At 42.6% G+C, this 27,904-nt stretch overlaps 1 protein-coding gene and 1 long non-coding RNA gene across 2 annotated transcripts in view; one reads left to right on the forward strand and one right to left on the reverse strand.

Moving 5' to 3' along the window:
• The window catches only part of LOC138743963 (glycine cleavage system H protein, mitochondrial-like), a 28,831-nt gene extending 23,849 nt beyond the window's left edge, over positions 1-4,982 (forward strand). Inside the window, exon 5 of the mRNA XM_069899518.1 lies at positions 4,333-4,982. Coding sequence (XP_069755619.1) covers positions 4,333-4,430 — 98 coding nt within the window. The 3' untranslated portion in view covers positions 4,431-4,982. The remainder of the gene's footprint in view (positions 1-4,332) is intronic.
• A 13,240-nt stretch (positions 4,983-18,222) lies between these two features.
• LOC138744743 (uncharacterized) lies at positions 18,223-27,790 on the reverse strand. Its single transcript, XR_011345747.1, has 3 exons — positions 27,499-27,790; positions 25,073-25,196; positions 18,223-20,466 (listed from the first exon to the last, which is right to left on the reverse strand). It is a non-coding gene; the product is annotated as an uncharacterized lncRNA (long non-coding RNA).
• Between the last annotated feature and the right edge of the window lie 114 nt (positions 27,791-27,904).

Below are 27,904 nucleotides of genomic sequence, written 5' to 3' on the forward strand. Positions count from 1 at the left end.
ATATTAAGTAAAGTCCAAAATTCACTAAAAATCTTACAATTCCATTTAAGAATACATCCTGCCTTTTCCTCCATTGATTGTAATTCAAAAGATAAATTCTTTTGTATCAAAATTGCTACACCTTTAGCTCTAGAATTAAATGAAGAAGAATATACATGCCTAACCTAATCCCTTTTTAATTTCACGCTTTCCTTCACATTCAAATGTGTTTCTTGTAAAAAGGCAATATCAATTTTCATTTTCTTAATATACGCCAAGACTCGCTTACATTTAATCGTACTATTTAATCCTCGAACATTAAAAGTAGCAAACCTCAACTTTGACATATCTACTATTACTAAATACCAATAATATCTTTATATAAAAACTCAAATCAACGTATATAGGTCCTCCAATAAAAAAAATCACAAATTAAAAACTAAAAAAAATTAAAAAATAAAAAAGAACCCCCCCCCAACCAAAAGGTAGTAATCCCCAAACAAAAATTGGGTGTGGGTCACCCACCAGTGGCTGATGACTAGTAAAGAACTTAGTGCAAATCTCTCCCTCTCCAGCCAAACAATCAGTAACATCAAAATATCATAATAACAAAAGAAAAATAGAATAAGAAAATTCTTCTTTTCATCCAGGAGATTCCAATCTCGAAGATCCCATTTCAGAAGGAGGTAGAGTCTTTCCATTCCTGTTTTTCCCATTTCTTCCATTTCCAGAACAACCAGATTTTTCTTTAGGAGATAATGGTAGACTACGTCTTCGTCCTCTTATATCTGGCAATGAATCAGCAAAAATCATTGCTTCACGATCAGTCTCAAAAAACCAAAATTGATAGTCTCCGTAAAACACTTTCAATACTGTAGGGTAACGAAAAGTAGACTTATAACCTTTACACCACAAAACTTCTTTAACTGGATTGAATCGACGTCGATTTTGAATGACCTCATGACTCAGATCAGGATAAAAAAAGACTCTGCTATTCTGAATTAATAATGGGGTTTGTCGATGTCTCGCATTTTGTACTGCAAGTCGAAGTTTTGCTTCTCTATCCAAATAACTCAAACATCGAATTATTCCTGGTCTTGGTGGTTGACCAGCTGAGGGTATTCTTCTTAAAGCTCTATGGGCTCTTTTCAGTGCCAATCCCCCAGAGAAAAATTCTTGCCCTAATATTTGCGGAATCCAGTCTTTAAAGAAACTAAGAGGATCTTGTCCTTCTATACCTTCTGGCAAACCAACAATTTTCATATTATTCCTTCTGCTTTGATTTTCCAAATAATCTATTTTTCTTTCTAGCTCTTTCTCACGATCTCCCAATTCTATGACTGATTTTTCAACACTTTTTCTGTGTTAGAAGTCACTTGTTTACAGTCCAAAAAAGCAGTCTGAAATTTTTTCAATTCTTCATAAGATGCTCCACATGTGTCTTAACCACATTTAATTCTGAACTCATACCAGCATTCATTTGAACCATTTCATTCATTTGAGATGTCAACAAAGGTTTTATAACAGCTTGAATAACTACATTTAATTGCATGCACTGTGAATCGGTAAATCTCAGCTCTGCACTCTTTGACATAGTGGCAGAACAAGGTAACTGCAGCTCCTGCTGCAACTCAACAGAAGGCATTTTAAAAGTTTTACTACGGGTCTGGACTCCCAGCGACGGCACCCTGACTTCCTCAGGGGGTCGCCGCTGGTCTCCCCCTGAATCTCATTGTTTTCTCATCAATTCGCGAAGAAAAACAATTTCTTCAGATTGAAATGCTACCTGATGCATTTCCAACAATGGAGTCATCTTCCTGCGTGCTCCCTCCATTGAAATCGAAAAGCTTTCCAAATCGGGGTCCACTTCTTGGGAACACGCACCTTCTTCCGGAGAATGGGTAATTCCAGTGCCATTCTTCATTTGGTGACCAATAGGTACTTTTTTTAGCCCCCACAGGCGATCTTTGGGATTTAGGCAATGAAGAGATTGAGCCTGGGGCTCAACTCGTCAAGGTTGTCCTTTATCACCAGCTTTGTTTCCGTTAGTGATTGAACCTTTAGCACAGTTGATAAGACAAAATACACAGATACAAGTCGTCTCGCCCCCAAATCTTCAGCACTTCAAAAATGTAACTTCTTTTGAACTTAAGGTTTAGTCTTTATACCATTAGTGGCCATAATAATTCGTTAATACTTTAAACTAAAATTTAACAAGTTTAAACTTGAAAACAAAGGGTTAAAAAACGGGTATTTAAAAGTCTGGCCAGAGAGGTCAAGATTGCACGTCTAGACTCTACGCCATCTTGCCACGCACCCCCCATCAAAAGTATTGATGTAAGCATTGGAGCAGCTTACAGACACAGTCTCGGGTAATATGTTTACTATTTCACAATGCATGTGGCCAAAGGGCAAGGACCCTTCATTTGTTCACCTATTGATTCCTTCATTTGTTTTTCCACATAAAGCACAAGTGGCTGCCTGAAAACTGCTGTGGAATCCTTCATCCCAGTGCTATCTCTGCACTGGGTACTCAATCTCAATCCGGGGACGAACTTACCAATGTCAATTGAGCAAATCTTCTCCCTTCAGATTCTATCAGCCTTGTGGAGGATCCTTGATCCAGGTTCTGGGGTGAGGTCCCAGTCAGCAATTTACTCTCCTTGAAGAATTGAAGGACTTTAGTCAATTCCCTTTATTTGATACACAGGCCTGAGGCAGGTCTTTCACCTCTGTCGAGGATCAAGGAGCTCCCCGAACATACAAATGGATGGGTTTGTACACCCGTCGCAATCTGACTTGACTAATCACAAAACAAGCTTCTTCCATGTGTCAAGCATTGCCCTATCAGCATTAAGCTGCACAATATTCATCTGGGTGCAAATGGCATCATTTGTGAACCAATCAGGTAACCAGGTTCCCCTTTCTTGATTCTTGATTCACCTGATATGAGGAAACTCAAGGCTGATGGAAATTTACTGGCTTTGCTGGGGTTGGTTGGCAACACAAGTCATGGGGGGCCCCCTCACTTCTCTGAATATTTACAACCCTCTGCATTCTTTTGCAAAGCAGCAAGGCACATGTAGGCATAAATTAATATTGATTAATCTACACCAGGCAGACCCTTTAGACCATTCCTTCCACAGTATTTGAAGACCTGTATTGACCCCACCCTTCCAGACAAACAGAACCATGGCAATCAATATCCACTGCTATAAAGCACCATTTTTGTTTTACCTCCAATATGTTGACTACCTCTGCTCAACCTCACCCTTTTCCCTCTTGCCTTTCCAAACCTCAAAAATAAATTATGATCTTTATTTGAAAACTGTCTTGAGCTCTCCGAGACCCAATGTCTCTCCATTGATCCCTGAAATTAGTCATATAATATGCTGCCACTTTAACGTCCTTCCCCACGCCTCCCAAAACTTGACTCAAGCAAACAATTCAGCAGAACAGACCGCATCCAGGGCTCGAAATTATGAAAATGTTGTGGGTTGAGAATCTTTATCAGACCAAAGAGAAAAAGGTGAAAGTGTACATGTAAAAGGAGAAAGAAGTCTTTCACTGTCTTGACCATATAATCTGTTGCAGAAGATAGAACATTACAGGCCCTTTGGCCCATGATGTTGTCCTGACCTATATAAACCTACTCAACAATCTAAAACTTTCCTATCTTATACATATGACCTTTTTTTTCCTCATCCATATGCCTGTCTGAGTCTTTTAAATGTCCCTATTGCACCAACCTTCACTATCACCCCTGGCAATGCATTCCAGACACCCACTACTCTCTGTGGGGAGAGAAAAAACTTGCCCCTGACATCTCCCCTAAAGGTTCCTCCCCTCGCCTTGTATAGATGCCCTCTGGTGTTTGCTGCTCTCACCCTGGGGAAAAAATGCTGGCTGTCCTATCTATGCATCTCATAATGTACGGTATATTAAGTTTCATCTTGTCCTCCTTCACTCTCTCCAAAGCTTCCACATCCTTCCTGTAACTGGGAGGACCAGATTCCAGGTGTTGTCTAACCAGTTTTATTGAACTGTAACATTACCTATCGACTCCTGAGCTCAATCTCTTGCAAGTCCTCATGGTGTTACATTTCAGTTAATACCATGCCCTCAACATAGAATGTGTATTTCCTGTTAATCCAGTACTTTTCGGCCTATAAGGAATAATGTTTACTTGTAATACACCTTAACATGCTGCTTTAATTATTTGCTTTTGGGGCCTGAGAACATTGGTGCAAATTTTATGACCAATCGTTATTTTTTCCAAGTTTGTGACTATAACTTTGTCTAAAGTAACAAAGAGCAAAAAAAAATTCTGAATTATGAACTTTTTTTTAATAGGTTGGCTTATTAAAATGACACTGGATAATCCTGCAGAAGTTGATAAACTGATGGAGGAAAAGACTTATGAAATATTTCTCAAGTCCATCGAAGACTGAGTTCCTTTCCGAACAAGAAGTGTTGCACATTTGTTCCTGTGTATCTTAGCAGTGGAAGTCCATTGTGCACCAATATCCCAGCTTTAACAAGCAAGAGTAATATATAAGGAATGCACTTCGATGGGGACTTCTTAAATTAGTCGATATAATGGAAATAGATGAGATTGCTTAAAGAAAAACACCAATTGACACTTAGCCTACACAATCCTTTCCAATATCTCAGCAACTGAAGAGCAATATATAGGCTGTAAATTTTAACTATTCAGCAGATTGTAATTAACTTCAATTTTTATTTGATACTGCGAAACTGGCAATAATGTATGGAATTGGTTGCCATGACCCTGAAATCATGATGTGGCCTGTCTTCAATGCAGTGAATGCAGTTTTATAGTGGGCTTATCTTAATTTAAGGTTGTTGTACCCTCTGAGAGCCTTGATTTTTCAATTTGAAAATGGCCATGGTTCGAGCCATTTTTCTACAGATTAAACCACAATTTTATTTGCAGTTGACTAATTGTGTAATAAAACTAACCTAACTGGAAAACTCCACAATGGCTGTCTTGTAGTTCAACAAGTTGGTATAGAATCTTCAGTATTTTATGGATGATCAGTTTCCAAATGCACATTTCTTGTTTATGAAAGCGCCAGTTTAGACAGCTGCTACTTTGAGCTCTGCAAGTGTTTGTGGAGAATAAGGTTGAGCACCAATTAGGTAAGTAGGGAAAATGCAACCTGCTTGCTTTCTCAAGTTTAGGTTTTTTTTAAAACCTCTCATTCAGGGTCTCAAAAAGGGGCTCCATAAATTGCAACAAAAATTGATCTTAAAGTAATAGGGCTGCTTCATACTTTCAAAGTTATTTTCAGAGTACATACATGTGGCATCACATACAACCCTGAGATTCATTTTCCTGGGAGGGGGGAAAAAGACAGCTTTGCAATAATTTAGCATCTTTCACATCTCTTGCACAATGCTCCATCGCATAGTGCAGCAATTGCGGTTCTTTTGATGGTTTGCAGTGTTCTCTGATGTGCTTTTGAAATTAGAATCAGGTTTATTATCACAAAATTTGTTGTTTTGCTGAGCAGTATTGTGCATTGTAGGTGCAAAATTGCTACAACTTACGGTTCTTTAAATACAGTTTTTAAAACGTTAACTCGTGCAAAAAAAGAGAAAAAATTTGAGATATGGCCATACAGAAATCTGATGGCGGAGGGGAAGAAGCTGTTTTTGTACTGTTGGGTGTATGTCTTCAGGCTCCTGTACCTCCTTCCTGTAGATAGCAGTTAAGAAAGGGCATGGCCTGGGTGCAGAGGCTGCTTTCTTGAGACACAGTCTCTTAAAGATGTCCTTAATAGAGTGAAAACTAATCCCCATGATGGCGCTGGCCAAGTTCACAACCCACTAGCCTTTACCTGTCCTGTGCATTGGCACCTCCATACCAGGCAGTGATGCATCCAGTTAGAATGCTCTCCATACTACGCTTGTTGAAATTTGCAAGAGTATTTGGTGATATACCAAATCTCCATAAACTCCTAACAAAGTATAGCTGCTGCCGTGTCTCCTTCATGATTGCATCAAATGTGGAAGGCCCCAGGTTAGATCCTCAGAGATGTTGACAACCAGGAACTTTAATTTCTTTACCCTCTTCATTGCTGACCCCACAATGAGGACTAGTTTATGCTCTCCATGTGCATTCAAATTTTTTAATCCACTGAGTTTGTTTCCTTCATTTTCTTTAAACAGATTGGTTCACACAAAAAAAATACACCGCCATGTAAAACCAAAAGAAAGTGAATTAAAAGTGTATTGGGGGTATACTGACAATAACCACACCAGCAGTGCGAGTATAAGACAGCTTTAATAAACTAATATGTACACTAAGAGGTCTTGTCTCTGCAAGACAAACCTGGAAGGCTAGACTGTAGCTCAGGACTGCTTGATATACAAGGTCATAGAGGTCACCCATGGTGACCTAGTGGTGTAATTACATATCACCACAGGGGGATCATGGAATGTCCAGTAATCTTGAAATTCTGCTAGTCTATCTCAATCAAAGGCCTGAGCGTACCAAATTATCAGCATTTTACAGAGTACAAATAGGTTGCAGAATTTTTAAGGTGCACTTTGATAAATAGTTTTCAAATCTTACGAGAAGATGACAAGTTGATTTTAGAAATTAAAGCTTTCAAATGTGGACATTGTTTTTGATTGAGCCACTATCTGTTAGATAGTTGTCACGTCTAATTTTAATTTAATTCTTTAACTGTCTAAAGTTGACTATTCAGGCTATATACACACACACACACACAGATGTAACTGAACAGGGGCAAATTAATTTCTTAATAAAAGACGGTACAGTTGATTGACTTGTAAACAACAAAAATCTTGCGGATTAATCTAATAAAAGGTGATTAATTTGTCTCTTCCCTTTGCATCTGAAAGGACTTGGGAACGGTCCATTTGAGTTAAATCACGGCATTTGTGTATCTGAAGTTCATTCACTTGCTTTGCCCTGCTTCTTTTACTTGACCAAGATTCATTGATTTTTAACCCTAAGTGTTTCTGTTAATCCTGGATCCACTGCCTTTTTCTGAGCATTTTAGACTTCCATCTAGTGCAAAAGATGCCCACTGACTTCACTCCCAATCAGCTCCAGTTGTAAGAATAAATCCCATTGGTCTGATTCATTCCCTCCCACAAAGAAACTAGAAAAATTACAACCCAAACTTAATGGAACCAATATCTTTCCAGAGTATCATGGTCCAAAAATGTTCTGTACTTTAGAAAGGATATAACTCAGACTCAGCAAACGTTTTAAAACACCAGTATCAATTATTTTTAAACTGTAAATACTCTTGATTTTTTTAAAAATACCGAGTAATATCCTGATTTCTGAAACAAAGCCTGCTGCAGCTGCAGTCCAGCAGATGGCTCCATCCTCAAGCAGGTAATGAAAAATCGTGTAAAAATGTAAATGTGCAAGTCATTTATTTCTCAAAGTTTAAATGTAGAAACTGTAGCAACTCAAAACTGATCCACATTTCTCCATCAAGGAAAGGACAGGTAATATGTACAAACCATGTAGCTTTTACATTGGATTGTTTATGTGGTTTTCTATTTTGCTTTTCATGATGTCTTCGTATTTTTCATCCCTTTCATGTTTTACTGCTTTAGAACTGTAGGGAACAGGTGAAGATCAATCAGCCCACAATGCACAAGTTGCCTCTTTGAAAGACATGCAGTTCATCCCACGCTTTCTCTGTGGCTGTGTATTCTTTCAAGATTAAAGATTATTTTATTGTCATGTAATATTACTCAAAAGTGCTTTCTGCCTGCTGTAAGACAGAGTTTCCATTAGTGTTGCCCGTGCCCTTTACAGAAGGAAAAGGGGGTCCTTTCTGAGTCGCCAAGTGTCTGGATTCGCCTCCAGTTCTCTCACAGCCGCTGCAACTGCACAGACCCCTGTTTGATCCATCAACAACCCAAGGTCCACATCTAAACCAACGCGGGGATCAGGACCAGAGCCCTCTGAGACCGCTTCTTGTCCTCAGCACCCTCTCAAATCCTGTTTCCGATACCTGGTTTCATCTCAATGCCCTATTGCATTCTCATGATTTCAGATATGTCCCCTGTTCCTCTTTGTAAGTGAGTGTTGAATCTATCTCCTTCGCTCTTAGACATGCAGCACTGTAATGGCCCTACAAGCCCGTATCACCCAATTTACACCGTCATCCTACACCCCTGGGGTGAAGGGTGGGAGGAAACCAGACCCCCAGAGAAAACACAGACATGGGGAGAGTGTACAAACTCCTTACAAAGAGATTTGAACCCAGGACCAGTCCAGATCGTTAGCGTTGCGCTAACTGCTACAATTCTGCCTTCTAGCCATTGGGTGGGTCTAAAACAAAACACTGTCTCCACAGCTTCTCTCTGGTTATTTTGCCAGTCATCTGAAACCTACCCTCTGGTTACTGATCCTGCAGCCATTGGAAACTAATACGTCTGTCATTTTCATCTTTAAGGAGAATACACGTCTTACACCTCAACATCCTATAGCATTCTCTTGATTTCGAGTACATCTTTGCAACATTTCCAAGGCTTTTGCATTGTAAATGTGGTGTCCAGAATTGGGAACAATGCTGATAGTGATCCCAGCGTGGAAGTTTAGCATATCTTTAGCACTTCACAGGTTCTGCAACTTTTTACAGTTTTATAGGAGTGCCAATTTTCTTCACCTCTAAAATTGCAGTGTCATGGACTTTTGGAAAACAATTATACTTAATGAATAGGCCAACCCCTGCTTCTCGGACAAGAAGGCACAACTTCAGGACTGAAGGCGCCCATTTAAAACCGATGTGAAGGATTGTCTTCAGCCAGAGAGTGCTGAACCTCTGGAATTTGCAACCATGAGTGGCTGTGGAGGCCAAGCCATTGTGTGTATTTAAGGCAGCAAGTCCTCATATCCTGAATAGTCAGGATATTGAGGATTATGGGAAGAAGGCAGTGGAGTGGGGCTGATGGATCAGCTCATGATGGAATGCAGCAGCCAAATCAAAGATGGGCCAAAAGGCTGACCTGCTCTTATATTTTATGGTTTGCTGGCATTGATTCTTTAAAACTCGTTAAATATTTCATTGCGGGAGAGTCACAGACAAGGCGACACAAAGTAGGGGCCCAGTCATTTAAAACTGAGGTGCATAGGAGTTTCTTCCATCAGAGAGTGGTGAATCCTTGGAATCCTCAACCTGAGGGTACTGGAGGCCAAATCATTAGATATTTAAGGTGGAGATGGAGACAAAGAATTGAGGGTTGTGGGAACTGGTGGAGTGGAGAGGAGGAGGCCAGTATAGATAAGCCATTATTCATACTGATGGCAAGGTGTTCTTAACAGTACAGGACGCCAATTACTTTTGTATTCTGGATATGAATAGCCAAAATTAATTCTGGGACTTTTGGAAACTCACTTTCTTTAAAAAAAAGCAGTTGGACCTGTGCTGATCTTAAGTTCTCGGAGCTGAAGTAGCCCATTGGCCCATCGAGTGCTCTGCCATTCTAATCATGAGCTGATTCATCTTCCCACTCAGCCCTGCTCCCCGGATTTCTCCCCATCACCCCTGATACCGACACAGATAAATTTCTTTCGTCCGAGAGTTGTGAATCTGCACCTCTATTTTAAACTGACTTCCTTTTCCCCTACCATGGAAAACATTCTAGCCACCTCAACTCTGCCCAGGCCTTTCAGCCTTCGAATTGGCTCCCTCATCCTTATGTACTCCACAAGTAGTCCAAGCGCCAACAATCATTCCTCATATGTTTACCCTTTCATTCCTAGTATCATTCTAGTAAATCTCTGAACCCTCTCCAACACCAGCACATCTTTTCTTAAATAAGATGCCCAAACTGTACACAAGACTCCAAGTGAGGTCTCACTAGTGCTTTTTTGAGTCTCAACATTACATCCCTGCTCTTCCACTAGAAATGAATGCCGATGGTGCATTCAACTTTTTTCACCTCTGACTCAACCTGCAGGTTAACCTTTAGGGTTTCCTGCACAAGGACTCCCAAGTCCCTTTGCACCTTGAAATTTTGAATTTTCTCCCCTTCCAATTAATTTCTTCAACCAAAGTATGTCGCTACACTTTCCAACATTGTATTTCATCTGCCACTTTTTCCATTCTCGTAATCCACCCAAGTCTCTCCGCAGCCTTTCGCTATTCTCAACACCAACCACCCTGCCACCTCTTTTGGTATCTGCCATGATGGGAAGAGTATCGATTTTGGTGAGTTCACAGAGAGATGAGTCTGGACAAGAGTGTTATAATTACATGCAACTTTAATTAACACACAGGAGACAAATAGGACATTAAACAATACTTGATTACTATTGCATTTAGGCAACAATATAGACATTCACCTAGGACCTAGGTTGGACTCCGACAACAGTGGACCTATACTCGACATGCTCTCACACTTGAGTACACACACAACAGGGTCTCTTACACACAACAGGGTCTCTTACACACACCTGGTTCCCTTTACCAATTGGCATCAGCTCTCTGCAAGTATTGATCTATCTCAATCCTATGGCTCAGGTTCAGTGTGGTGCACATCTTACCTGCGACATTTTCAATGTCCACAGTAGTGACCTGGCATGGAGAGATGTCTGGGGTTAAGACCACGAGGCAGAAAAAAAAGAGTGTGCCGTGCATTGGTGTTAAATACAGTGCTAATCTGTGCTTCTAGCTAACAATGACACTGGTTTAAATTAGCCAATGGCAAGGTGTGCACTAATGGGTGGCTGGAGTCCAACCTTGATTGACTTCCAAATAAGTTTCAGACAGGGAGGACACATACATTCCAGACAGGCAGGGCAGCCACGTTTCCTGCACGCACAACAATTCATCTGCAAATTTAGCCAAAAAGCCATCTATTCCATAATCCAAATAATTTATCTACAACTTTAAAAAAAAGTGGCCCCAACACTGACCCCTGCGGAAAATCACTGGTAACCAGTAGCCAACCAGAATAGGATCCCTTTATACCTCCTTTCTGTTTCCATTTGACCAGCCAATGCTTAACCCATGCTAGTAGTAATCTTCTAATTCTATGGGCTCTCATCTTGTTTAGCAGCCTCAGGTGTGGAATGTTGTTGAAGTCCTTTTGAAAGTCCAAATACACAATGTCCAGTGCATCTCCCCTATCCTATTTGTGATCTCTTTTTTTAAATTGCAAGAGGTTTGTTGGGCATGATTTTTCTTTAAGGAAACCATGCTGACCTGGCCAGTCTTTTTATGCATCTCCAGGAATTCTGTAACCTCATCCTTAGCAATTGACTCCCAACAGCTTCCAAATACCTGACATCAGGCTAATAGGTCTATAATTTCCTCACTCCCTTCTTAAACAGCAGGGTGACATTCGTTTTCCTCCATTCAACCGAACCATAACAGAGTCTATTGATTCCTGGAAGATAATTAGCAATGCCTCTACATTCTCTACAGCTTCCTCCTTTTGAACCCAAAATGAATTCCATCTGCTCCGGGAGACTTATCTACCCTTAGACTATTTTGTTTCCCAAGTCGTTGTCATGGCTAGTCCTTGTAGTCGAGGTTGATGGGCTTTGTCCCATTTTCCACAGAGCAAAGATGCCTCTGCGTGTATTTGTTTAGTTTGCTTGATGTTGCACTTCAAGAAGCACGCAATACTTTACAAATCAACCAACTAATTCCAATGGCATGGAAACCATGACGATTGGAGCTGATGGATTTGTTGCAGCCTTCATCCTTCACAGCCATTGAGTTCAGAGTAACTTCGTCCACTTGTTCCAGCACTGAGGACTTTGTTGGATTGTTCCTTGTCAAGGACCTCACCCTCCACCTTACCGCCATGCGAGACCCTACTAGGAGCATAACTCGAGACGGTGTCACTCTTGGGATCACAGGACCACACCAGCTTCTCCACCACAACAAGGTGACATCCACTATGGCCCTTCTCTCTCTTGAATTTGACGGCACTCACTTCTCATCCATGAGAGTCTGGTATGCTCCTAATGTGTTCCACAGGGAAGACTGATCCAAAATATTCATTCAGTTCCTTTGCCATCTCCTTGTCTCCCATGACAATTTCTCCAGCATCGTTTTCTATTGGTCCTACATCTACTTTTCCTCTATAAATTTAAAAAGGCTTTCAGCATCCTCGTTGATATTATTCATTATTCATCTTTTCCTTCTAAATCAAGTTTTTAAAAGTTTCCCAGCCCTCTGTATTCCCACTTATTTTTGTTTCATTGTCTGCCCTCTCATTTGCTTTTACTTTGGCTTTATCTTTCCTCAACAGCCACAATGGTCTCATTTTTCTATTCACAAATTTCTCCTGCACATTCCTCATTTCTTGAAAAAACTCCAGCTTTCCTCCCCATTATTGTGCTTTTTCAATCGACTTTGATTAGTTCCTCTCTCACACAACTGTAATTTCCTTTACTCCAATGAAATATTGACATGTTGGACTTTAGCTTCTCTTTTCAAATTGAACATAATCATATTGTGATCACTGCCTCCTCAGGGTTCCTTTATCTTAAGCTCTCTAAATCACCTCTGGTTCATTACACACAGCACCCAACCAAAACAGCCAATTCCCCTGGTGGGCTCGCCAACAAGCTGCTCCAGGGCATTCCACAAACTCTCCTGAGATCCTGTACCACTCTGAACTTCCCAATCTATTTTCACGTTAAAATTCCCCCATGATAATCCTGGTAGGGAGCATTTACCCTGTGTTGTTTACAGCAGCTGTTCCCAATAGGGAGCCTTCTGGGGACCATGATCCATTTTCTTTTCACCTCAGTAACATAAATGGAGGAGAAAAGTACAGAAGACATCAAAACTTCACTGCTTCACAGAGAAGGGGGCCCCTAGGTCCCAAGGGGCCTATAGGCAAAAACAGGTTGAGAATGGCTGGTTTACAGCACAGAAAAATGCTCTTCAGTCCATTGGATCCAAGGTCCACAAGATTAGTTGCAGTTTTTATTCTACCAACATTTTCATCAACTTTCCCCAGATTCCACCATTCTCTTCGAGAATAGGGACAATTTATCAATTTATCGTAGCCAATTTAATTACTAGCCTGTGTGTCTTTGGATTTTCTAATCATTTGCATTGAAAATGCTGGTACATGTTGGATTATTTTTCGTAATGCTCATTGGTTCACTATTATGAGATCCCATCTGCACGTGCAGCCAATTCATCTGTTTGACTTGCAGCATGGGCGTCATTTTGAGTGCCAACAAAAGTTCAAAAAAAGCCATAAATCATGTTTAAAATGATCCAACCAACATATGGAGGCTGAGCGTGAACCCCAAAAATGCTCTCCCTCGAAGGACGTGAGAAAAAAGCAATCCAGGGGAAGCTGGTGTGAGGTTCCTGGGCCCTGAGGTGGGGAAGGAGTGCAGCAAAAATGCCACGAGCTCAAAGAGCTACTACAGCGCGACTGAAGCGCCAAAGAACCAGCAGACCTTCAGGGGAGCAGTTAGCTTCCTGAGAAGCAGCCAGCCTGCTGAGAAGCGGCCATGCTGACCTACCTCCATTGAGGGTTGGATCAGGTGACAGCAGCCTACCCTCATGGAGGGTGGGGCCCTAGTCTAGCTGCACTGACCTAGTTTCACTGAAGTTGGGGTCTGATGGGTCTGGCAGTGATACAGAAATGCCGCGGCAGGAGGCGAGCTCAATGAGGGCATGCCTCCTCAGTTCTCGCGGCAGTGAAGAGGAGGTGCCTTCACTTAGTAAGACAAGGCCTGGCCATTCTATGACCCACTCATCGGGTGTAGTTGATCCGCCTGATCAACGGGAGAGGATGACCACCAGCCACACAAAAAGCCTGAGAAAAGGCAACGTAAGTGTCTCTGATCCATGGGCACCTACTCGGATTGGGGTCCATCACAAAAGCCTGCTGGAGTGCAGAGCCCACGACCAATGAGGAGATCTTGCAAAGATTGGACGTTGGAAGGCATGATTGTCAGTAAACCACAAGCACCTTCTGAGCAGTGGAGGGGGAGGAATCTTATTACCAATATGAATCGGCTGAGGGAGAGCCAGAGAGTCCCCTAACCCCCAATACACTACTCCTATTGGTCGGGATGAGAGAAAAATTCCATCAATTGCTGCAAACTTTGCAGTACCGAGGGGCATTGGGCAACCCCTCGATGAAGAAATTGCGGAGTCAATATCATAGCTGGTATCTAATGTCTTCAAAGAGACGGTGCTAGAGGCTCGATTTAAAAATACCCCTACCTAGCCAATTGGATGTACCAATATGGGACAATTTGAACATCCTCACGAGAGCCAAGGACATGAAGCTGCTAAAATTACAGGGCTCTCTGGTTAAAGGTATCACTGTGTTTGCCCAGACACTGTCGTCAGATTTAACAGAGACACAACATGATGCATTGGGGTTACTCTCCCATGCCAATTATGAACTGAATGACTTCCGGAAGGAGCTGATAAAGCCTGATCTAAATGTTTGGTATGCTCATTTATGTTAACCTGCTAATCCTGTCACTAAATTTCTCTTTGGTGATGATTTGAGTAAACAGGTGAAAGACCTGAATGAACAGCAGAAGGCAGTGGCTGGAGTGGTCAGGGGCACAAGAGTACAGTCAAGAGCAACCTCTATGTTTCATCCCCATCGCAGGTACATGGGGGATTTTAAGAGAGGATATCCCTCTCAGGCGGCAGCACTCATAGGCACTGTGGAGACAGCGGCAGCAGAATTTTCCCGCCCAAATCTCTTTGAAGGGGTCGAGCCAGATTGCACACACGCCGGGCAAGAGCACCGAAAAAATGAGCACCTCCTATAGACGGCTGAATGCATTTTCTAATTATGATGATAAGATTGTGGGTGGTCAGTTAACAATGTTCTTTCACCAATGGTGTAATCTTACTACTGATGCTAATGTACAGCATACAGTGTCTGGGTATCAAATTGAGTTTGACCCACAGAAATTCCTTCCGGTTAGGAGAAAGGGCTTATACAATTATATACGCAGCCCCAAGCTCATGGAAGCTACACATAAAGAGATGATAGCTTTAAAACACAAAAATGTAATAGAACGCTGCTGCTGGGAAGAGAATGAGTTCACCTCAACATATTCACGAGACCAAAGTGAAGCGGGAGAACGAGAGTGATCTTAGATTTATCTGACCTAAATGAGTATGTCTTATACCAACATTTTAAAATAGGCACAATTCATTCCGTTATGCCATTGTTATGTAAGGGCTCTTTTATGGCATCCATCAATTTACAAGATGCTTATTATCCAGTATTTAAACACCTGCTCTCTAAGTTCCTGAAATTTATTTGGAAGGGCGAATTGTGGCAATATAAGGCTCTACCTAATGGACTTAGTTTTGTGCCCAGAATATTTACCAAATTGCTGAAACCGGTTTTCTCCTGGCTCAGAAAGGAGGGATATATGGTGATGGGTTACTCAGATGACAGCATTGTGATTGGCAGGTCCATGGGTGAAACACAGAGAGCAGTGAATGCTACTACGGCGCTGCTACAGGAACTGGGATTTATTATACACCCAGAAACATCAGTCCTCAGCCCAACCAGAGAAATTAAATTCCACAGGTTTCTCTTAAATACGGAATCTAAGAAAATAACCCTGCTAGATGATAAAAAGGGTTGAAATACTGCAGGCTTGTAGTGGATTGATTGCAAAATCACATCCCTCAATAAGGAAAGCAGTAAAGGTAATTGGGAAATTGATGGCTGCTTTCCCAGCTGTTCATTATGGTCTGCTAAAATATAGATTCCTGGAAAGAGATAAAGTACAAGCCTAAAGACCGATGGGGGTCATTTTGATAGACCTATGAGCTTATCGCAAGAGGCTAGAACAGAACTTGCGTGGTGGATGACAAATGTATCTCAGGCTTGTGCCATGATAGAGATTAGAAAGTTTAATATGGAAATCTGATCAGATGCTAGTGGTGAAGGATGGGGCACCACAGACTTTACCTCTACTGGTTAGACTGGCATCAGCATCTGGCATTAATTTTCTATAAATGTTGGCAGCTTGTTGGCCCTGAAGTTGTTCTGAGCAGAGAAAAAGCAGTATACACATGTTGATAAGGTTTGACAACACCTCAGCAGTAGCATACCTGAATAAAATGGGAGGTTTGAAGTCCCATCATGTAAATGGCTCACAATACAGACGTGGAGTTGATGTATCTAAAGAAATATCTGGATTACAGCCACGTACTTCCCAGGGTGTCTGAACTATCAGGCAGATTTGATGTCCAGAATGTTCAATGATAGAACAGAATGGATGCTGGGGGAAAAGAGTTTGAATCTGATAGTACAGAATTTTGGATTGCCAGTGATTGATTGTTTGCATCTTGTTTAAATGCCAAAGTACCGAGATATGGATCCTGGTTGCTAGGCCACCAGGCAGAAGCCATAGACGCCTTTACGATTGATTGGGCAGAACTGAATTTCTATGTTTCCCCCACCCCCCTGCCTTCTCATTAGTAGCTAAATGCCTGCAAAAAATTCAGGAGGATGGGGCCACTGGACTCCTGATGGTGCCAAATTGGTCTTCCCAGTCTTGGTTCCCAATGCTGAACTGGATGCTGCTAACACGGCATTTACTGTTGAGAAGGAGCAAGGAACTGCTAGTTCAACCTGTATCTCTCCTTCCCCATCCTTTCATTCATCCCGATCTCTTATGTTTCAGGACTGGCGTGAAAAGTTCGGTGTAAAAGGATTGCAGATGAAAACATTATTCATGGAGAAAGTCAACTCAGAAGCAATACACCACTTATGTTAACAAATGACAACTGTTTTAATGAGAGTTTAAATGTTAATTATGTTTCAGTTTCAGATGTTTTCCATTTCCTCACTGATTTGTTTTATGTTCAGGTAGCCAATATTAGGTAGTGCTATCAATATGGCCAAGAGAATCATTCCCTGATTTCAAGATTCATGAGGGGAGTATTTCATTTATGTCTGCCTATGCCACGTTATCACGCCATCTGGGATGTAAAAGTTGTGTTGGATTTGTTGTGACATTTGTCGCCAGGGTACACTTTGGAGTTGTGTGATTTATCACGGAAATTGCTCATACTTGTGGCCTTGATTTCAGTCCAAAGAATACAGACTTTAACTTGTTTACATTTGGACAATATCATTTGGGAAAATGATTTTGTTGAATTTCATGTTCATGACTTGTTGAAACATAATAAACCTGGTAGTGTGGGAACAAAGTTCAAATTGTACGTTTGTCAAGAGGATGACAGATTTTGTGTGGTATCTGAGACAATATATTGAATGTACTTAAGATATCAGAGGGGAAGAAAGATTCTTGTTTGTTTGTTACAGGAAACTGCATCAGCAGGCATCCTCTTAGACCACACATGTCAAACTCTGGCCCAAGGGCCAAATTTGGCCCGTGATATAATTATATTTAGCCCGCAAGATCATTTCAAAAATGTATTAGAGGTGGCCCGCTGGCCGCCGCGCCAGTATAGCGCATGCACAGTAATACAACAAATCCCAGAATGCATTGGCATCAGCCTGCTAATCGCCCCCACCTCCTCTGTTTACGTTGCAGGGTCTCACCGTGAACTCTGGTTTTGGGGCCTGGCCGATGTCAGGGGAAGCCAAGGCCGCTTCCCAGTGCCCGGAACCGGAGGCCTCGGGCCTGACCTCGCCAGGACCATTGCCCACTCCCCCTCCCTGCCGCAGGCCGACCCGCGACTCACGGTGACGGGGCCGCTGATCCACCGAGATGCCGCCCTGCAGTGAGAGCCGATGCCCCCGCACTGTCGTTGTCCAACCCGATCACCCGCAAACCCCGCCCTCTCGCACACAGGCCTGAGTAAGTATTATGAACTTTAATCTTAGGATAAAACGATCTTCCAATAGTTTCATGTCACAGTGATAAATATATTCCTGGTTAAAAATGGTCCTGCACCTGGATACAAGCTCATTAGGCATAAAACTTGAAAAGTGTGTAAATCAAAGGATATCTGTACCAATGGAAAAAGGGCATGGCAAATAACCCTGCTAGAGTTCATGCCCACAATCAGTCACCCATTTGATTGTTTCAGGAATCATGTTATTCTCCCACATTCTCAATAGCCCTCAGATTTTACTATTCGACAGCACACTAGCAACATTTGACAAATCCTCTATAGAGAAATATTATTTATTGAATATTTTATTTCTCATTTGTTAATGCTTCTGGAAAGAGTTTATCCAAAACTATTATTAAACATTTATTTTAATAAGAAAAAGTTTAACATTACATATGTTGAAAGAAGAGAAAACATGCAGATGTTGTTGAAAATTTTCAACAAATATTTAGTTCGGCCCTCGACTTAGTCCAAGTTTTTAATTTTGTCCCTCCGTGAATTTGAGTTTGACACCCCTGTCTTAGACCTTGGCCAGATGGCTAAAGAGGATCATGAGGTTGGCTGGAGTGGATACCACTCAGCTTTGGGCTTACTCAACCAGAGCGGCAGATGTCTACTGCTAATAGAGTGGAAGTCCCCATTTGGGATATCATCCATCAGGCAGGATGGTCAAATGAAAGAATATTTAACAGGTTTTACAATAAACCTCTGAGAACTGAGGTTGCGGGTTGCCAATTGAATTGTGCTACATATTGGAGGTCTTTTGATCTACCCTATGGTCTTTCAGGCCATGTGAAAAAGAGACCACTGAGCTTTGAAATCTCATATTAGTGAACCAACAAGCATCATGAAAAATAATGGAGCATTAAACTTTGAACTTACCAGTTCGAAGTTTGATGATTATTATTTGAGTAATGGGAGTGTTGAGATAATATGCCCTCCTGTAATTACTTCGAATGTTGCTAAGGTAGTTTCTAGTGTTGCATGTATGCTTCTCAATAAAATGCTCTTTTGACAGAATTATAATTCCAGTGGTCGCCTTTCTCAAGATTCAAAGATTGGCTGCACATGCGCAGATGGGATCTCATATTGTCTCACCACTCCCATTACTCAAATAATAATCATCAAACTTCGAACCGGTAAGTTCTCGTTTAATGCTCCATTAGGTGTCAGATATTTTGCATGATGATCAGACATCGCATGGAAGAATTTGTATTGTCAAAGAATATCACTTGTAAAGTGAAGGAAAATCATAAGGGGTTGCAGACTTTGGGGGAGCAGTGGACAGAAGCAGGGCACCTGAAATGGGGAGAAATCAGCCCCCCCCCCCCCAATTAAGGAGAAGCATGGGAGATGATCCTACAGGGAAGGTGACCAAGGCAGCAGATCAGCTAGGGGCTCAGCAGCTGAAAGGCCTACCTAGGCTGTGGGGGACCTGCATCGTCTGCTGGAGACTGGTTCATGGGAACCAGGATTCAAGAGGATATATCGGCACAACATTGTGGGCTGAAGGGCTTGTACTGTGCTATGTGCTAGGATGCTGAGGACAAGAGGAGCCTTAGATGCTGAAGGCTTCCTGATCATATCAGAGATTTGGATCTGGAGCTCAGATTTCTGATGAATTGAACAGGAGTTGTTGCGGCCGCAGAGGCTGTGGGAGCACTGGAGGCAAATCCTCGGACACTAATTCTGAAGGCACTCTCTTTGCTTTCCTTTCTCCTGTTGTTAGAGGTGATGGGGAATGCTCATAGCTACTCTTTGTTTACCTTAAGGCAGACAAAAGTCTGGCTGGTTGCATCACTGTCTGGTATGGGGGTGCCAATTCTCAGGACAAGAATAAACTCCAGAGGGTTGTTAACTCGGACTGTGACATCACAGGCACCAGCCTTCACTCCATCAAGAATATCTACATGAGGCAGCCTCTATCCTCAAAGACTCCCACTACCCAGGCCATGCCCTCTTCAATCTGGTATCATCAGGAAAGAGGTACAAGAGCCTAAAGCACTCACTGGCACAAGGACAGCTTCTTCCCCCTGTCATCAGATTCCTGAATAATCAATGAACCAAAGACACTGCCTTACTTTTTGTGCACTATTGATTTTATTTTTAATTTATAGTAATGTAAGATGGTTATAATATAAATGTTTCCTCTGTGATTAGCAAAACACTAAATTTCATGACTGTTCATGAAAATAAAATATGTACATTATATTTTTAATGCTTTATTACATGACAAAAAAGAGCCTTGAAAACACATCCAGATGAACTACAAAATAGGTTTACTGTAAGTGCAAGTCAGAGCTTGGGTTTCCGTGCATAACTCATCACCTGACACCAAAGACATTTCTGCCATCCTTGAGGCATGGCAGGAGTGAGTTGTAAATGCTTCCCCTTTGGCAGCGCCCATCAGCTTGATGCCATCCAATATGATGCAGCTCGATTGGCACTTTTTCCTCAATCTGAAACTTTCATTCCCTGCGTGCACTGCTCCCCACAAAATGCATGACATTCAGTTATCAAGACCTCTCTGATAGCATTTCCCACACCTTTGCCACCACGAAGGAGGTGGATCACAGGCCCATCTGCAGCTTGAAATAACAGACACATCCTGGAAACTTTCAGCGGGTTTCTGTGGAAAGAGAGTGATTGTTTCAGGTGTCTGGAAATGATGAGAGTGAAGTTACTTGTCAGTAGTGGGAGGGTGAGGTTGATGAATGGAATGTGGGCAATATCTCTGATAGAGTGAGACCAGTTGGATCAATGTGGTTATTTAGAAGGACATTATATGCTTTGTATTTATGAAACACAAAAGTTTGCAGATGCTGGAGTTATAGTAAAAACAGAAATGCTGGAGGAACTTAGCAGGTTTTGTATGCTAATAGCAGCGATGTTGGTCAAGCCAAGCAACACCAATGAAGAAGAAAACACAGTTAAAGCACTGATAAATGCCCAGTAGAAATCCCAGGCCAGATACAGACCCAAAATCAGGTATCTAAGCTTGGACAATGTGACATTGAGTCCAGAAAGTCGCAACATACCCAGAAGGAAGATGAATTTTTTTTTTCTTGGAGCTTGAGTTGGGTGGATAGGTCAGAGTGGGAATGGATGAGGTCTTAAAGATTCAGATGATCAGTCATTTAAGATCACGATCTATGTTTGCTTTCTCCAATATGAAGGAAAGAGCATTGCGGTATGCTGGACAGGGAGAAGTGCAGGCAAATCACTGCTTCATCTGGATTGAAGGGGAGAGGTGAAGGGTTTCAGGGGAATGTGCCAGGAGACCATTTCTGATCAGTGGGGATGCAAGAGCAGACCAGACAGCTTGTGAAAGCAGCCATCCCTTTGAAATGCTGGCACAGTAGAGCATTGATGGTGGAACTTTGGAGTTGATGGAAATTGCAAAGGATGATCCGTTGAATGTGAACTCTTCTTCCTTTGTCCTGCAAGACAGGGTGAGATCAGGTGTGTGGGATTTTTTTTCCCCTTTATTTGCCCCTTTGCTTCAGTCTTAAATTTGTAATTAAATAATTCACATGAAATGAAAGTGGACATTCCATATTTTATTCAAGGTTATTTGTACACATTTTGTTTTGTCCATGTAGAAATTACAGCACTTTTTATAGACCCTCATTTCAGAACACCATAATGTTTGGGACATTTGGCTTAACAGGTGTTTGGGATTACTTAGGTATGTTTAATTGCTTCATTGCTGCAGGTATAAGAGAGCTCGGCTTGTTTCTAAGCTGTTGGTCACCTTTGGAGTCCATATTTGCCATTTTTCAACATGAGGACCAGAGTTGTGTCAATGAAAGTCAAACAAGACATTATGAGGCTGACAAACAAGAATAAACAGCAAGAAACATAGTAAGAAACATTAGGATTACCAAAATCAACAGTTTGGAACATTATTAAGAAGAAAGAGCCTACTTAGCAATTGCAAAGGGACTGGTCTTCCAAGGAAGATCTCCATTGCTGATGACAGAAGAATTCTCTTCATAATGAAGAAAAATCCCCAAATGTATGTCTGACAGATCAGAATCATTCTTCAGGAAGCAGGTGGGGATACGGCAATGACTACTGTCTGCAGGAGGCTTCATGAACAGAAATACAGAGGTTACACTGCAAGATGCAAACCATTGCAAAGGTGGTATGCTTTGGATCTTGGGCAGTTCCTTTATGTCTCCACACTTTGCTCTTGTCAGCACTCTGATACAGTTAACCATAGTTTCATCTTTCCACAGGACATTTTTCCAGAATTCTGCAGGCTCTTTTCAATACTTCATGGCAAACTGTAATCTGACCATCCTTTCTGTGAATAACTAGTGGTTTGCATCTTGCAGAGTAGCCTCTTTCTGTTGTTCCAAACTGTTGATTTTTGTAATCCTAAGGTTTGGGTGATTTCTCTTACTGTTTTATTCTTGTTTTTAAGCCTTATAATAGCTTCTTTGTCCTTCATTGGCATAACTCTGGACCTCATGTTGAAAAATGCATCTCCAGACTCCAAAGGTGATCAAAAGCTTAGAAGCAAGACACCTTTTTTTTTTAACCTGCAATTAAACAAACCTGTGAGCCCAAATGTCCCAAACATTATGATGCCCTGAAATGTATAAAAAGTTCTGTAATTTCTGTATGGTCAAACTAAAATGTATAAAATCTGGAATGTGCTCTTTAACCACATGTGAATTGTTTGATTACAAATTTCAAAACATGAAAAACAGGAGCAAATAAATGAAAAAAAGTGTCTTTGTCCCAAACATTATGGAGGGCACTGTAGATGAAATGCAATCAAAGATTTTGACCACTATAGTGGGGAGGAAACCATGGTTCTGGGAATATGAAGACATTTCAAAAGCAACTGAATGGTGGAAAGTGATTAGAGGAGGTACTGGGAAAATGGAGTCCTGGAACAGCAAATTGGCAGGATGTACAGACAAAATAACTGTGGGCTTGTTTGGGGACAGCCTTTCCCCGGAGATGGAGAGAATCCAGAATGGGCAGGGAGGGTGAGAGAGGAAACCAAAAACCTGGCAAATTTCTAGTTGTGTGGTGGAAAGTGCGCTGATGGGCTGCATCAGGGTCTGGCATAGGGACACCAACACTCCTGAGCGTAAAGCCCTCCAAAAGGTAGGACGTCACAGGAAAAACCCTCCCCACTATCGAGAACATCTACAAGGAATGATGCCGTCGGAGAGCAGCAGCAATCATCAGAGACCCACACCATCCAGCATACTCTCTGTTCTCGCTGCTGCCATCAGGAAAGAGGTGTAGGTGCCACAGGACTCACACCACCAGGTTCAGGAACAGCTGCTACCCCTCGACCATCAGACTCCTCAATGACTTTTATTTGTGTTCTCTATTGATTTTTTTTTATTATCTCTGTATTGCACGGTCAGTTTGTTTACATTTGTTAGCTGTTTATAATTCTGTGTTTACCCTGTGTAGTTTTTTTGCACTATCAATTAGTGGTAATTCTGCTGTGCCTGCAGGAATGAAAATCTCAGGATTGTATGTGATGTCATGTATGTACTCTGACAACAAATCTGAATTGTGTAGATTAGTGCAAGGTGAAAATTGGTGGCAAATGTGTTTTGTTTTGGTGTGTATGGGTGCTGCAAATGGAGGAAACAGCACTAATGTGGATGTGCCACCAGTAGTGGGCCAGAGTAGGACTGTTCACTTATTCCAGAAAAAGTCTGGTCATGTCATTGCCCAAGACACATTGTAACTTTTACAAGGACACCAATGGTTCAAGAAGTCATCATTGCAAAACAGCAAGTGAAGGTGGGGATTATAGGCCACCATGAGCATTTTATAGTCAAAAGATTTAAAAAAAAAATTTGTATAAAGCTAATAAAACATAAACCCTCCAAACTAAAGATGAAGAAACATCACTTTTCCCAGAAGGAGCATAAAAAGATGGTACTGGTGGTGGTGGTGGGATTTGTTGGCTGTGGAGAAGTACTTTCGGATGGATGAAAGGTTTGCACTGAAAATCCATTGTGGTGAAACACGAAAGTCTGCAGACACTGATTGCAGTAAAAACATGAATGCTGGAGGAACTCAACAGGCCTCACAGCGTCCAGAGGACGTAAAGATAATATTACTGACATTTCGGGCCTAGGGAGTGGGGGTGAGTACGGTGGTGTGTACAAATGAAGGGGGAAGAGTTAAGCTTGGGGTTGGTGCTTGCACAAACAACCAGCATGCATTAATTCAATCAATATATTAAACCAAGAAAGGAAATACACAGTAAATGGTAGGGCACTGAGGATTGCGGTAGAACAATGGGATCTGGAATACAGATATATAGTTCCCTGAAAGTGGCGTCATGGGTAGATAGGGTTGTAAAAAGAGCTTTTGGCATATTGGCCTTTGCAGCGTGTGCACTACCGCAAAGTGTGGAAAGAACGACACACATCCAAGAAGCTGAAGACTGATTTATTGCACTGGCAGCTCTACTTATATTCTCTCCCCGCTACTGATGACAGGAGTGACGTCACAGCAGCACCGGCCTCATATTGGTCAGCTTTCACGCCGTTGCTCATGGTTTCCCACCATGCAGGTAGAACGAGCTACCAGCTGAAGCGGTGAATATGGGCTCAATTTTAATATTTATGAAGAATTTGGACAGGTGCATGGATGGGAGAGGTATGGAGGGCTATGGACTGGGTGCAGGTCAGTGGGACTATGCAGAAAAATATTTTGGCACAAACAAGAAGGGCCTGTTTCTGTGCTGTAATGTTCTATGGTTCTAATTGTTTGCTATAGAGGAAAGAACTGTGACAGTGGATTAAAGTCATGAAAATGAAGGCCTTCTGGTGGCAATCCATTCTAAGTAAATTTGAATTCCTGTGGAAGGGTGCTGCAAACAGAATGGAAAGATGATCTGAGGCTGTGGAAGAGAGTTTGGTGACATGGAAATGGTGAAGAAAGAATAGTTGAGAGCACAATTATATAAATTGGGTGGGTCCTGCCCACCACTGAAGAGAAACTTGAAGAAAAAATGATGGAAGCCCTGGACTAGCAGATTGTATGAAATAAAAGATATAGCTGCCCAGAACAAGTGGGATTTGTTGGCCGAGGAGAAGTGCTTTTGATGGATGAAAGCTTTGCACTGAAAACCCACTATTGTGAAACACAAAAGTCTGCAGTCACTGTGATTGTAGTAAAAACACAGAAATGCTGGAGGAACTCCACAGATCTTGTAGCATCCAGAGGAGATAAAGATATATTACCAACGTTTCAGGCCTGAGCCCTTCTTCCAGGGGTGCAGTGCTGCCGGAGCTCACTGGAGCGTCGCTCTGGAACCTTGCCGGGTTGGTGGCGATACCTCGTGCAGTCAGATGGCTGAATTAAACCCTGAGGAGAGAAAAGGGGAAGAATGGCATGGGGCGGAGTCCAGACCAACAAAAGGTGTTAACTGAATACGAAAGGTGAGAATTGACTTTGGCTTTGAAAGGAGACTGAGAGAAAAAGGAAGAGAGAGAGAAAAAAAACTGGGGGAAAGGAGTAGGCCGAAGAAGTTTTGGGGGAGGGGAGACAGGGAATTTAAATGGCTGGCCACTGGGAGATTCACGCTATTGCAGCAGACAGAGCCAAGGTGTTCTTCAAAACGATCAATGAAATTAATGGCATTAACATCTACCACCAGTTTTCATTTAACCCCCCCCCACAATCTTACTCCCCCGACGCCTTTTCCCCAGCTCTGTCTCTCTTCCCTTTTCCCTTTGTCTCCTTTCACACCTTTCCTCTTATCGTATCCAAATAACACCTTTTTGTAGGTCTGGCCTCCTCTCCCTCCCTTCTTTAGTCTTTATTCTGATACCTTCCTGCTCTTTGTATGTAAACCAAGGACTCAGCCCCAAAACATCAGTAATGTATCTTTACCTCCTATGGAGGTTGCAAGACCGGCTGAGTTCCTAGAGTGTTTCTGTGTAGTCACTGAAAACCCATTGAACAGGATTTCACAAGCAATAGAGGACTTTTGAAGTGTATCACATACTATCTCTGAACTTATCACTTTCGGACACCACCCTGACACGGTCTCCAACCTTACTGTTTCCCAACCCTGCACCGCCTGTTTCTACCTCCTACCCAAAATCCAAAAACACAATTGTCCTGACAGAACCCCCCCCCCACCCCCATCGTGTCCACGCTTCCACCTCATCGAAATGGTCTCCACTTACTTCAACTCTGTTTTGTTCCCACCCTGGTCCCATCCCTCCTCACCTACATCCAGGACACTTAACAGGCCCTCCATCACTTCAACAACTTCCAGTTCCCTGAACTTGATGGCCACTTGATATCCAATCCCAAAACACCTCCATTCACCATACTGAACAGTAAACCCAACCAGTCCTCCACCCCCCCCCCCACCCCACCACTTCTCTGGCTGGCAGAACTTGTCCTCAATAATTTCTCCTTTGACTCATTCTACTTTCTCCAGGTCAATGGGGTAGCCATGGGTACCTGCATGGCCCCATCTATCCCTTCCTTTTTATTGCCTACGAAGAGCAATCCATGCCACAACCTCCACAGGCAAGGCCCCTCAACTTTGCCTCAGCTACATCAATGACTAGTTTCATTCTGCTCCATGTACCCATGATGAGCTCGATGATTTCATCCACTTTGCTGCCAACTTCCACCCTGACCTCAAATTCACTTGGTTCATCTCAAGCAACACCCTCCCTTTCCTCGATCTCTTTGTCTCCATCTTGGGAAACAATCCTCAACAGGCTACAAATCCATCAATTCCCACAGCTACCTTGACTATACCTCTTCCCACCCTGTCCCTTGTAAGGATTCTATTCCATTCTCTCAATTCCTCCGACTCCATTGCATCTGCACCCAGAATGAGGATTTCCATGCCAGATCATCAGAGATGTCCTCCTTCTTCAAACAACCTGGCTTTCCCTCTCCCAGCATCAACTCAGTGCTCATCTGCATATCTTCCTTTACTCGCACATCTGCCCTGGCCCCTCTGCCCCCACATACAATGACAGGATTCCCCTTGTCCTCACCTACCACTCCACCAGCCTCCGCCTCCAACACATCCTCCTCCACCATTTCCGCCACATACTGTATAATCCCACCACTACACACATATTCCCCTCTCTGCCTTCTACAGGGACCGTTCCCTCCATGAAAATCCCTTGAAAACTCCTCACTCCCCACCAACTGACCCCTTGGCACCTATACGTTTGACTGCAGGAGATTCTACACTTGCACCCACACCTCCTCCCTCACCACCATTCGGGGCCCCAAACAGTCCCTCCAAGTGAAGCAACATTTCACTTCTGAATCTTCATCAACTGCATCCGGTGCTCCCGCTATGGTCTCCTCTACTCCCGCCTTGGTCTCCTCTACAGTGGAGAGACCAGACTCAGTCTGGGAGATTGCTTTGTTGAGCACCTCAGCTCTGTCCGCCCCAAGAGCGTGGATCTCCCTGGGGCCACCCACTTCAATTTCCTGTCCCATTCCGTTACTGACATATCTGCCCACGGTCTCGTGCACTGAGGCCACCTGCAAATTAGAGGACAACACCTCATCTTCTGACTGGGTGCTCTCCAACCAGATGGCATTAACATTGACCTCTCTGGGTTTTGTTTACACACCCACCCCCTTTCCTTTCTCCTTTCACACAAACGTGATCAATTCTTACCTCCTCCCTGATCATATCCAATTAACACCTTTTGTTGGTCTGGATTCCTTACCCAGCCAACACTGTCTGAACTCTGAGATCTCCTGCTTCTGTCTCATTCCTTGAAGAAGGGCTCAGGCCCGAAACGTCGACATCTTTCGCTTTTTATGGATGCTGAGAAGACCGGCTAGTTTTTACTGACGAGGGTAGGAGTTTTTTTTTGGGGGGGGTGGTGAGTGCAGTCCCACGGGTGGAGATGTGTGGACCCTGTGGTCAGGGTCCTCACTCACTCACTCCCTCCCTCCCTCCCTCCCTCCCTCCTCTCCTCTCCTCTCCTCTCCTCTTCAGGGCTGGACACAGAAACGCCTTTAGTATGGAGCCGGTTCGACTGGTTGCGGGATCCGTAGGCCGTCGCACGATGATGACG

The sequence above is a fragment of the Narcine bancroftii genome, chromosome 10 (assembly GCF_036971445.1).
Source record: "Narcine bancroftii isolate sNarBan1 chromosome 10, sNarBan1.hap1, whole genome shotgun sequence".
Lineage (NCBI taxonomy): Eukaryota > Metazoa > Chordata > Chondrichthyes > Torpediniformes > Narcinidae > Narcine > Narcine bancroftii.